Below are 13,002 nucleotides of genomic sequence, written 5' to 3' on the forward strand. Positions count from 1 at the left end.
AGGGGGCATTAATCCTTTATCCGCGCTGACCAAAATCACAGCTAAACACACAGGATTCGGCTGCAGGAGCAAGTTCAGCCAACAGAGGAGTACACCGAGGAAGAGGAGGAGGGCCTGCACACAGAGGTAGCTGAAGGTTAAATTGTGTACTTTAGCCCGCACGATGGAAGACTATGTACAACACCTTAATCTCTAGTGTTTTGTAAGGGATAGAGAGGGAGTTCAGAGGTGGCACAGACACAGAATCATTAGACTGGTCTTCACTGATGGCAGGATGGATGTGAGATTCAGTAAATTCAGTAGCGATGCCCGAGGCTGATTTGGCCCCAGAATGCTCAGCGGCCCTTCAAAACCGCTCGGAACGGGTCCGTGCTGAACACACACCAGATGGAGCAAACTCAGCCAGTCCAGCTGCCTCAGACCCACAGTGGTTTCGGAGCCCCTCATCCATGGCGCGCGCGCACCACGCTGCTCCGGGGTAGCCATGGCAACACTAGCGGAGAAGAACGTGGCGGTTCGGCTGTCGCGCGCATCTGGAGTGAGGGTGACCGTGCCCGGCCGGAGCTGACCCCCCCCCCCCCCCCCCCGCAGTCCTGCGGAGGAGAGCACGCCCTGAGAATACAGACACCCTGTACACCCTGAAAATGTCCTGTACAGACACTGCAGTACACACACACACACGCACGCGCACGCACACGCAAACACAAACACACACACGAGCACACACAGGAAATCTTGCTAATTACAAGACCAAGCCTGCCACGCTGCAATTGAATGGGCTGACCACTGTGTGCTGTACGTCACTGAGTTCTGCTACACTTCAAGGAGCTGCCTCAAGGTCTACAACGCACTCCCGCAACCCCACAGAGTGAATGCAAACAGTCACTTCAACCCGCCTCTCCAGACGGGAGTCAGGACTCCGATACTGCATTTATCAGCGATGCAGCGCGTACGCTCGGTCGGCTTCTCCCTCCCCCTGCCGCGAAGGTGCTCTCCATCCCGCCACTCATTAATGTTCATGAGCGGTCGGGCCCGTGCGTTTTTGACTCGGGGAGATTGGCAGGTGGGCAGATTTCACACGGATCGACCGTGATGAGAATCGGAGACGAGCGGGTAGCCGCTTCGAGGATTACAGACATTCCCTAGCAACCGCCTCCGCCCCAGCTGTTGAAGTTCAACAACGGAGGGAGGGCTTTCACAGTGAAGTGAGAGGTGCGTGCTGCGAGTTACTGGCATGTCTTTGGTCACATGATGCACACTACAGCCCCACAGTACTGCCCTGGGGGCAGGTCTATACCCTCAGCCCTCCCACGCCCCAAACCTGTCCAACGCTTGCTGCCCATTCATCGCCCACGGCAATTGATGATGCGCTCGTCCAGGACGAGCCTCTCTCCTGCTGACAGCCATCAAAAATTCAGCGTGTCCGTGAATCTTTTATAGTGCGGTTTAGAACAAATGCACATCTTAAGGAACCTCTCCCATTGAGTGACAGGCCTGACAGAGATGTGTGAGGGTGAGAGGAGGTCCTGCAATCAGAAACCGTGCGCCCTGTCCAACTGAGAGAGACAGCCCAAACGCGTCTGTATTCGCATGTCGGGATACGGCGGCGTGTCTGGACCGCGATGGGGGGGGCGGGGGCACCTAATCCTCGGCCGAGCGTCTCCAACACCCTGCGCATGATTAAATGAGTCTGCCGCGGGGACAAGGCGGACTCAGTCCCATTTGAAAGGAGAGAGAACCCACACTAAATTTGTTCTCAAATTGAAATTGGGGACACCTAAAAACTTTTCTCCCCCCCTAAAGGGAACTGTAACATTCACCCAATTTTTTCCTTCATTACTTGGACTCGATTTATTTACGTTTTCTGCTCTGAATGTTGATGGGCTAAAAGCGATCTGTGTGTGCGAGTGTGTGCGCGCGTGTTTGTGTGCAAGACTTTATGACCGCGTAACAGGTGAATATAATAACGCGCGCGAGTGTGGTCGGTCTTTTAGTGCGAATAATGAGCCCATTACCACATTTCCCTCATTCAGGCCCTTTTCTCAGGCAAAAAGGACAGCGGACACATCAGACTTTACTGCTTTGAGTTAGCGCTGCCAGCAGCGCGAGCCTCCGCTACGCTAATAAAATGACACAGTGCATTCCCCCTCACTCCATCACTCACTACGCTCTATTAAGTGCGCTCTCCCCAGCCCCGCGCCGCGAGTCACTCAAGGACAGTCCCCGCAGCTGCTTCCCGCCGTTTCCCCGCCCTGTCGGAAGCCCTGAGGCAGACTGCGCGTTCGGTTGTTTGGGGCTGTTCCGAGGCCCACGGCGCGGAGGGAAAGGCTGATTAATTAATAAGCCCGACCCAGCTCCTGCTACGGAGACGCAGCTGCCTGTGCCGCGGGCAGGCAGGGCCGCAGGTCTCTGAGCGGCTCTCTGAGTCCCTCTGGTGGCCCCGAGTGGGAATTACACCGACGTGTCACAGGTGCGAGGTAAAGCAGCCAAGAAGCTGCTTTCCTTCATAATGTAACGAAGCACAGCGCCCAGCGCAAGGTGGCCAGGCGCCCCGGCTGCAGAGAATGGCTTGGATCCGTTCTCCGAACACAAGGGCTTTCTTGGTTTTTTGTCAGCGCAGGATTTTAGGAAACAATGAAGGAGGCGACTCAGCCGGGACCCGCACAAGCAGCAAACTGCGGTCGCCAGTCACCTGGCCGGGTCAGCCACGCGGAGAAGCGAGCTGGCAGGAAGCAGCGGGTCCGCGGGGGCGGAGCCGCGCGGTCACCGCTCCGCCGAGCTTCACCTAGAGACCGCAGCCGGCCGCGCTGCCACGGAGACGGCCAATCGCGGCTCTGCCAAACACAGTCATCTCCGCCCCGCAGAGCTCTCCATTAATCATCCTGTTAAATGATGCTCTCCGTGTCAATTCCAAATTACACCCTTAATTACAAAGGAGGGAAAAAAAAGGAAGCGGAGCCATCTGTAGCACAGCGCCGCTCCGATGTGCCGCCGCTGCTGCTGTTGCCGGGGGCCTCTAATAGGAGGAGGGTGACATCCGTCACGCCGGCGCTGCGCTGGGGTACAGAAGGGGGCGGGGCTTGCTGAAAAAGGGGAGGGGCCGGCAGGAGAAACTTTACGGAGGTAAACTTCGCCTACAAGCCTTCAGCTCTACAGCGGTCACTGATTAAAAGCACACTGCACGGCCATTACTGAGACCCTGCCTGGAGAATTTACGGCACAGACGGGGAGGGGGGGGGGGTGTCGCTGTGACAGGGGCAGAGTGCCGAATGAATCAGCGCCCGCGAGCTGAGCCGCAGGGGGCGGGCAGGGGGGTCGTTCCCATGTCGGGACGGCGCGATTAAGGACGCTCAAACGATCCATAATCGCGCCATCCGTCCTCCCGCGGCCCAGCTGACGAGGCAGGTGACCGAGCCTCCGCCCGCGCGGCTCCGTGACTGATTGAAACTGCCGACTCTGAGAGGTGAGGCCGGCTCGCACAGTTCTCCTCCCCCTCCTGCTTTCTCTCCTTCGGCCTCCCAGCGGGGAGAGAGGGAAGCAATTTCGCCCGTCCACAGCGCTGGTCTGTACGCGCCCGTGAGCGAAAGCGACAGGCTATCAGAAGGACTTTTCATTACTCTGCAATCTGAATGACTCATTTTCTCAGAACAGCTGGCAGAAAGGATGTGTGACAGAGCTCAGTTAACACCAGGGCTTACAAGGGGAAACTCTACCACGTCAGCCTGGTGTGCCGGGAGCGAAACCCTGTGTCCCGCGTCACGCCGCGAGAGCTACAGGTGACAGCGGGGCAGGGACAGGTACGGAGCCAAAACTGTCTCCCCCCTACAGGCGCACAGCAGAAATACACGTGTTATCCGCTGCACGCTGCACTGGCAACCCTGTGGGTTGTGCGCCGGCCCGCCAAACGCAATGCTGGCAACCCTGGAGTGAATGGGAGGGACAGAGAGACTGGAAACCGGCAGCGTGCCTTACAGTCAGGCACGGGGGTCACGGCGGCGGAGATGCAGCTGCACACTCTGCCTCCTCACCACAGACGGAAAGGAAGCGGTGAGAGTAAATGTTTTCTCTGCTTTTCTCTTCAGCCGGAAAGGAGCCAGAGAGGGCCACCGAGGACGGAGCTCTCCGAGGCCGCTGAGAACAAGGACAGCCCTCTCTTCAGCAGAGACAGAGGGCGGGGGGAAAGCCGGTCCCGCTGCGGTCTGAAATCCCCGCTGAGGGAGGAGGGAGAGTCCCAGAGCTCGTTAGAACCGCTCCCCTCTGAAAAAAGCCACCCTCGCGACGCGGCGTGGGACCGAACTGCAAGCTTTTCCGCTATCCGCCCAGCCATCTCGGCTGTTGACATTCCGGACGTGGCGGGGATGACCCCGTAGGGCCGCTCCCATGGCGGCCAGGCCAGCTGTCCCACCCACAGCTTAAGGAACCGGGGGGGGGGGGGCGGGGGGTGTGGGAGGGCAGGGAGGGTGAAGTCCTCAAGTGCCATTAGCGTTTGCACCCCCCTCTGCGGAAGTCTAACTGAGGAGTGCATTTTACTCATGAAGCAGGCCTGCTAATGCGCTCACCATCACCAGTGACTACTTACACATAATACCACCATAGGCTTCACTGCATATTATACTGATGAACTGCACGCTGCTTAGCTATACTGCTTCTAATTTACCGTGCTGGAGCAACTCGAAGTTCTTTAGCTTCCTTCAGAGACGCGTGCTGTCAAGCGCTATTTAAGAAGAAGGGTAAGAAGAAGGCCGAAGGGTATTTTGAATACAGGAGGGGGGAGGAAAACCGTTAACGATGGAGCCTTTTTTTATATGCAGATATTCCCTAAACAAAACACACATCAGAGAAATACAATTACCCCATTTAGAATGTGTAAACCCTTCATTAGTCAGTAGTAATTAAACTGATAGATTTCTATAAACAAACGCTGATGTAGTTGAAAGCAGATAGTCTCTTCTGGGTGCCCTTTACATGTATTTATGTTTTAAATTATACACGCACTTTGAAGCTGTTGGAAAAGCTTTCCTCCTTCTGTGAAGCTCTGAAATAAAGAGTGACTCCGGTCCCAGGAGAGCCCTGAAATCCCCCTTTGGGTTTACGAAGTGTTTCTTTCCTGTGCGTGCGCAGGTACCGGCTCCAGCGCAGAGCCCGATTGGCTCTCTGTGCGCACACGGCTCTTTCCCCCCCCGGCCAATAAAAAGCTGTCTCCACACCAGAGGAGCATCCTGCCGCTGTCCGGAGGGGCTGCAGGTTCGAAAATGGTCCGTGAATGATGCGGCCGTCGCTGGCCCCTGAGGGACTGGCGCGAAGTGAGGAAGAGGGTCCACAGGGCGGGCATGCCAGCCTAAACGGGCCCTCTGTCCAGCGGCCTGCGCCGTGGGCGGCTCAGAGCGCCCGCTCGCCATTGTTCCCGCGGATTACGGGGAGTCAAAGGGGCAGACACCAGCCCCCCCCCCCAGCGAGGGACAGCGAGCCAATCAGCTGCCTAATCCCAGCCAGCTGGGTCCGGGGGGAGGGGGGGCATTCTTTAGAGGGTCGTGCGGCCACCACCCCGGGAGAGAGCGTGCGCCCGTTTCACCGTCCCATTCAGAAGAAAAGCGAACGCCGGTGTGTAAACACTCTCACAAAGGAAGCGAACTCAGCCTCACCCCTCAGAGTAACCCCGACGCATCACAGAGACAGCCCCTGACGCAGCTGAGAAGCGGCTTATCAGGCATGAGATTAGCGCTGCCGGCAGAGACCCGTCCCCATCCACCTCCCTGCTATAACACGCAACAACGCAGCAGATACGCTGGTATCTTCCCCGCTCCGTTTTTAGACCATTACGAGGGCCTTCGTCCCCGCTTCATACCGGGGCCCGCGTTGCGAATGGCATCATGTGAGACCAACACAACGCAAGGGCGCCCGCTGCTTAGATTAAAGCGCATCTGATACACTGTAAAACACGCCCCGTTTCCACAGCCGTCAGGTCCGTTTCACACCTACGCACAGGAAGTGCCAGACTCCACCCCGACCAATAAAGGAAGTGTCACCTTCACAGAGCAGTCCCCTGTGTGAATGAAGCCTGGAAACAGCCGGCCGCTTAGCTGACGCTAGCATCGTAACATCTACGCGAGGAGCCACGCAGAAAGCCGGCCGCCAACATTTGCACAACCACAGCTAGACAGCTAAGTAGTTAGCACCCTAAGCCAAGAATCTACATGCAAAAACATGACATGTCCAAACTGATATCTAGCGAAACGGAAATATCAGGTACTTTAAAATGTATCATTTCATCGCAACAAATTAAAACAAAGTTTGATATTACACCACTGGCACTGTTATTTGCAATCATCTGTGTCTAATACAGTGGCACTCTGAAGCCATCCACAGCTGCTATGCATATAACATAACATATAACATTTGGGATTAAGGTAGTCCAATGAAACAAATGGCCTCAGGCTACAAACAGAGTCCGTATTTCCAAATAGGGCGGTACGTGGCATCCCTGATCCCAGCTCACACCTTTCACGCGCCAGGGGGAAGAGTCTAATTCGAGCCCTGTGGCGAGGGGGGCCCACAGCACCTGCAGCTGAGAGTGTGCAGCCATCTGCCCCACAGGAATGCCCCCCTCCCCCCCCGTCCCAGCCCAAAACGCATTCCTCTCAGCCATTTAGCGTGCTCTCAGCTGGTCACGCTTTCACATTCCTGCCGCCCACCCCCGCGCACCTCTCACACCACTTCCAAACGGCCAGCCTTCTCCTCTTCTGCTCAGCTAAGTGTTCAATGAGGGGTAAAGGACAGCGTTTCCTCACAGTGCTGCCCACAGCGGGGCCGGTCTCCGGGATATGGGCCAGTCGCCGGGATACGCGCCGGTCGCCGGGATACGGGCCGGACAGCCTCAGCGGGTCACATCGCTTTCTACAGCAGTCAGAATTTCAAGGAGGGGCTTGAATATCTCCTGAACACCTTCTTGACGATTCAGAAAAGTAAACAAATTGATTCTGAATCGGACGGTCGAGCGTGGAACGGAAACCTCTCGGCTGTATGGAGCTGCAGTCTGACGCAGCACCGGGTGGGGGGTGAGGGGGGCTGTTCCCGGGCCACCCCGGAGTCTCCCCTCCTCCTGTGAGAAAGCAAGGCCGTGAAAAAGCGACGTGACCCCCAGGGGTCACGCAGCGAGAGTGACCGGGGTCAGAGGGCCAGCGCTGACTTTCAGACTTTGAGAATAGCTGCAGTGAGCCCGGGACAAAGCATTCCTGCCTTATTTATACCTCCCTCTGCCAAACAAATGCTGGCCAGCTAGACGCCTTGTTCCACTTCGTCTACTTTGAATAATATCCCTCTAAAGTCACCAGAGGTAATACAACACAGGGGAAATATTTGGCTGGACACACCAAGCAGGGCCACTTATGCGGTGTAATCCCTCTCCTGAGGTTCACTTAATGATGCTTATTGTTTTTCCTGAACAGACAAAGGTAGTATCAAATTCCAATTAGAGACACACATTAAACAATGGTCATAAAGCAAACTGACCATTTCTTTCAGAGAACAGCTCAAAGAGCTACTGGCTAAACTGAGGTAAGCTGCTAACGGCTGCCTCTCTCAGCTCTTCAAGACGCACACACCCAGTGCCTTTACAATCACAGAGTGTTTTCATGACATAGATGCACTGGAAGAGTTAGGAGCACAGCGGCAACACAGCCAACTGTAGCTCAGACATCAGGAAGGCTGGAGCAATGAGACCAGCTCAGCCCTGAAGGTAAAGTTCACTCCCGCTTTTCTCACATGCCCTGTGTATCAGAGCCAGGAAACAAATGCGGGAGCTATCAAACACTGCGCATTGGACATGCTCACATTCCCACAGCATCCCACAGCTCCACTGCCGGGTCAACAGAGCGCCTCGCAAACCCAGCAACCAGTAATACGTCAGGGTGCGCGGTTACCAAAGCACAATGCAAATCACCATCTCTTCTTTTCATAACAAAAAACCCCACGGTACCACTGTTACAGGGTACTGAAAATGAAAGCTGTCCATGCTTAGAGTGCTGTCACACATTTATCAACGCAAACTTCCCATTAAAAAAAACACTCATGCCTTTACAGGTCCCCAAACGCTGGTCTGAGATCACTCCGACAGGAACGAGATCAGCGGCGCCGATAGCTGGAACAGAGGCAAAGCGGGCCCTGAGATCAGCGGTACAGACACGCGGAGTGGACTCACCAGGAGCAGCGCGACCCGCTTCATGGTTCTGTTCCCCATGCTGGTGAGAGAGGAGCGTCTCCCCTGGGCGGCGGATGCGGGCTGTGGTGTGCTGTACGCTCTGTCAGCGTGCTATATGCCCTGTCTGTGCGCTGTGCGTTCTACGGGCGGTGTGTCCCCACTGGCCGGCGTGTCCGCGCGGACGGCCCTATAGGAGGCCCTGCAGACACATTGCTCAGCACAAAAGACGCATTCCAGGCGAGCGGCGGAGTTCACTGGGGGCCTGGCGGCAGAGACAATTGCTCCCCTCGCTCAGAGCCGCGGAGCGCGGGACTGCCCCCCTCCCCCCTCCCCATTGTACCTGCACCCTGGCGACACGCATTTGCTCCACTCCGGGGTGAGAGGGCGGGCCGTAAATCTGCCTCAGGGACAGCCCATGTTACCCCCCCGAACCTGGGGGGTGTCAACTCTCTCACAGTGTTAGAGACTGCAGGCAGGCTGCTTTAAAACAGCTGAGCTGAGTCGCACTCTCCCTGCGCCTTTTATTAGGCCTCTCCCTAATTAAAAAAGGCCCAATGGGGGCTGCCTCAAGGCCTGTTTCAGTGTGGGCCGGGTTACAGAAGACCCCCACCCAACATGACCCCCCACCCGCCCCACGGATTCCCTGGGGGGTTGGGGTGACAGAGTGAAACATGCTGTTGCTATGGGGGTCGGAGGGCGCGGATTCTCTTTCTCCACAGTCACTCGCTTCAGTCAGCAGACCGCCCCCGCGTGTCAACCTGACCCCGCCCCCTTTGCCACCAGCCCGAGGGGACTGTCACTCACGCGGTGTGACAGAAACAGGGCCCCTTTCTAGCCCTGAAGCGCATACCTGTGCGCCTGTACCCATTCAACAGCGCTGGCAGGGAGCACGCTTCCGCTATAACACAGAGCGGAGCCGCTGAGGTATGGCAACCCGCGGATTCCACGCGCTCTTCAATGGCAGGACACAGCAGAGGCGCTGACCTGCCACCTGCTTATGCATGGAAATTCCACACTGAGCAAATGGGGAGCACAGGACCTGTTAAATAACATGTACCCATTTGTCCACTAGAGGGAGCGTATTGCTGTTGGATCTAGAAGAAAATGAGGACGCTGGCTTTGCAACAGAGAATAAACCTGGTGGGTTTTGCAGGTGCAAAAAAGCCCGAAATTCTGCTGTTCTTGGACGGACTCAGAGCCCACGCAGGTAGGGAAAGAAACTCAAATGTAAGCGCAATTAAAATGCTTGCTCATGGAATTTTTTGTTGTTGCTGAACAAATTTTTATCTACTTCAAAGCTCTGGTCAAGCGACACCTTTATAAAGAGAAAACTTCTAAAGTGAAATGAACTCCTTGGTTATAAAGGTGCCAGACTGTTTGAGGTTTGTAAGTATTAAATGCTGACTTGTGGTTGGCGTTGTGATGAAGGAGGCGTGTGTGGAGTGCAGGTGTGGGGGGCTCACCTTTGTCTTGAAGGGCGAGGCCGGGGTGCGGGGGTGCTGCTCCGACGACACCTCCACGTTGTCGTTGGGGTCAGAGATATTGTTCCTGAGGGAGGGGGAGTGGAGGCGGCCGCCCTCCTCTCCGTCCTCCTCCCGCCCGCTGTCCTCCGAGTTCTCAAAGTCGTCGCTGTCCTGGTCCATCTCCTCCTCCTCCTCCTCGTCCTCCTCCTCGTCCTCGTCGTCCAGCCGGCCGCTGTTGTTGTTCTCCTCCTCCTCGTCCTCCTCCGGCCGCTCGGGGTCCCAGGCCCATTGCGCCCCCTTCCTGGGCCCGTTCTCCGCGCTCTCCCCGTTCACCTCGGCCTCGGGCCCGGATCCCGCCGGGGCCCCCTCCCTCTCCTGCCGCTGCCGCCGCTGCTCCTCCTCCTGCTGCTGCTGCTGCTGCTCCTCCTCCTCCTCCAGCACCCGGTCCATGCGGTCCTCCTCCTCGCCCCCCTCCTCCCCCGCCGCCTCGCGGGGCGCCCGCGCCGAGGACGAGGCGTTACCTGCCGCCGACCCCCCCGGCCGCCGCCGCCTGCTGCCGCCCCCCAGCAGATCCGGGTTCATTTCCAAAAGCCAGCTTGCTACCTCCTGCACCTTCGCTAGGCTGTCTGAGGATGGGAAGGGCTTGGCATTCTGTGGGAGGAGAGAGAGAGAGAGAGAGAGGGAGAGAGAAAGGGGAGGAGGGGGGGGGGGGAAGAGAGAGAGAGATGTTATTACACTCATTTTAATAACCCCCACAAACACCCTCCAATACAGTGCCTGCATCAGTGCTGTTTACCCAAGGAGAATACCAGCACTGCCCAAAGACCACTCTTTAATTGGCAATAACAACCCATCTTTTATTCATGCTTCTAAAATTAATTTTTGTAAAACAAATGAACACCAGCGCTGTGGGAAGGCCAGATGGGGTCTGAGGCGTGGCGCTCTGAAGGAGCGTGCTGCAAGGTGCAGTGTGGCGTTCGGCCGGGGCCTGAAGCCTCAGTCACAACCCGAAACACAGCTTCGCCTTTAACGTGGCCCATCTATATACAAAAAAAACCCCGGGATTAATACTGAGCACGCCGAATGGGTGATTCTACGCCTCGGCAAAAAAAGATTGATAAGGCCCGCGAAAAGGGTTGAGCGAAAGCATTCGAAGCCACTGACTGTTTAGGCACCACAAAAGGTTCAAGATTTGCGACGGGCTGAAGTCTCGGTCGGGAGGGTTCTGATTAATTTGAGGGCTGGAGATCTCAGGGAAAAAAAAGGAAATATATAAAAAAAAAGCCTGGCACACACAAACAAATCGATAGGGAAGCAGAAAGGCCCTTCTGGAGAAAGATGGAGCGAGGCCGTAATTGCTTGGCTGGTATTTTTTTCACACCATCCCCCCTCTCTTTCTGCACTCCACGCTCACTGGCGGCCTGTGCGAGTCAGAGCAGGCCAGACTGCACCGTCCTGCAGGGTCGCGTCTGCTGAGGGTCAGCACAGAAACACAGAGAACTACTGCGGGACGCCTTTTATAATGTGCGTGCTGCATTTGCACGGCTGAGCGTTTTGCACCGGATCCTGTAAGCTGGGAAGCCCCAACGTCAGCACTGCCTGGTAATGAAAGCTGGCCTTTCTAACTTTAACAAGTTTGTCAGTTTGCTCGCAATAGTAGAAAAGTAATGCTTGTTTGCGCAAGGTCATGCCGTCGCCGTTCAGGGATCGAGAGGAAAGCCAGGCCTCGCTCTTTCAGCCCATCATCCACCGCTGATACACCTGTGAGGAACACCTCCCTCTACACTGCGGCTTTGCTGACGCTGTCCAGCTTCTTGTTTAACGTGTCACACGTATCATCTCTGGAGTTCTGCAACTGGCGTGATACGGTGCACAAGTTTACATTTTTACCACTTGTTTAATGGTACAATATTTTTGACAGGGTGCTACACGGGGCGCCCTGTAATGATTCAAAAATGCACGAAAGGTGCACAGCTTTCCCCACTCATCTCTATGCCTGGCGGCCAGCCTGGGAGAGTTTCTCCACACTGCCTTCTGGGAAAATGGCCAAAAATGCTGTCGGGACTCCGTAATTGGTGATTATTTTTAAGCCTGTAAATTTGAGGCATACAACTTTTTTTTTTTTTTTGATGTTGCAGTTTACATGTCTGATCAGCGGGGGTGGTGTGTGAGCATGGCTGTGTGTGTGAAGGAACTTGGAGTGACAGGCAGCTCTCCATTGGAGTGAAAACAACAGCACTGGCAGGAGAAGCGTGGACTAAAGGGCTCTCTTAGGTTATAACCTGCATTTTTTTACCTCAGAAACTCAGGTTTGGAAGGAGCAGAAGTCAGGTGGCATAGTTGTGAACTGTTGCGTTTATGTATTACGTTCTCATTATTTTATATATTATACATTATATTATACATTATCATGAGTACAAAAAAAACAGCTTGAAAACAATCATGTTTTTTATTCAACATACACATCTCTGTAATAACCTGCACGCTGTTTCTCAATCACAGAGAAACCCCAGAGAGAATAAGTGACTTTTGTCATTTCTAACACACTGTAAACCAAAAGTGAGGTATGAGTATTCACATCCATGAGAAATGTCACATGAATGCAGTGTCACATGAAAAACTGAGTGACTGGTACATGGGACTGAAGTGCCACTGTATTCTGTCCCCAGCTTTCTGGCTGTGCTGAGCCCCTCTGGAAAGATAAGGCGTAAGAAACAGGGCTTAAGATTTCACACACATCAGCACTATCAGAACAGTGCCTGCACTGGAATGTATGGGAATGTTACTGTGGCGTCAGCTCAGGGGCTGGACTGGGCAGAAGAGGTGGGGGGGTTAGAATGAAGGTGTGGGCAGGGCAGTGGCCTGCAAGGGTCTCTTTATGTATGTGTGTGTGCGAGTGTGTTTCTATCTCTCCTTCTCTCTCTCCCCCCCAATACCCACATGTCTGAGCTCTAAGCGCTACCTTTTCTACCCCCTCATCTTGACCTCTGACAGCCACGCAAGGCCTGGAGTCACCAAGTTATCACAGATCTCAGCCGTCACACACACAAAGCAGCACCGAGTGCATGTTGCATGCAAGAGAACATGGCCAAATCTGATCTGATATCAGCATCTAATGAGTTGCGAGCATCTCATATTTATGAGTAATTCTAAAATGGATTACTCAACACCAATTCGGCTCAACTGATGCATCTAAGTCAGGGGTGTCCAACCCTCTCCTGGAGGACCACTTGTCCTGCATGTTTTAGATCTCTCCCTGCTCCAACACTGGTTCAAATGATCAGTTTGTTATTCAGCAGCTTCAGGAGTTCATAACGAGTTGATCATTTGAATCAGCTGTGT

The 13,002-nt window shown here is 54.9% G+C and overlaps 1 protein-coding gene across 1 annotated transcript in view; it reads right to left on the reverse strand.

The window, feature by feature from the left end:
* Positions 1–9,901, reverse strand: part of LOC118793087 (F-box/WD repeat-containing protein 7) — an 89,507-nt gene extending 79,606 nt beyond the window's left edge. Inside the window, exon 1 of the mRNA XM_036551078.1 lies at positions 9,661–9,901. Coding sequence (XP_036406971.1) covers positions 9,661–9,840 — 180 coding nt within the window. The 5' untranslated portion in view covers positions 9,841–9,901. The remainder of the gene's footprint in view (positions 1–9,660) is intronic.
* Positions 9,902–13,002: the final 3,101 nt, after the last annotated feature.

This window comes from Megalops cyprinoides, chromosome 18 (assembly GCF_013368585.1).
Source record: "Megalops cyprinoides isolate fMegCyp1 chromosome 18, fMegCyp1.pri, whole genome shotgun sequence".
Taxonomy (NCBI): Eukaryota; Metazoa; Chordata; class Actinopteri; order Elopiformes; family Megalopidae; genus Megalops; species Megalops cyprinoides.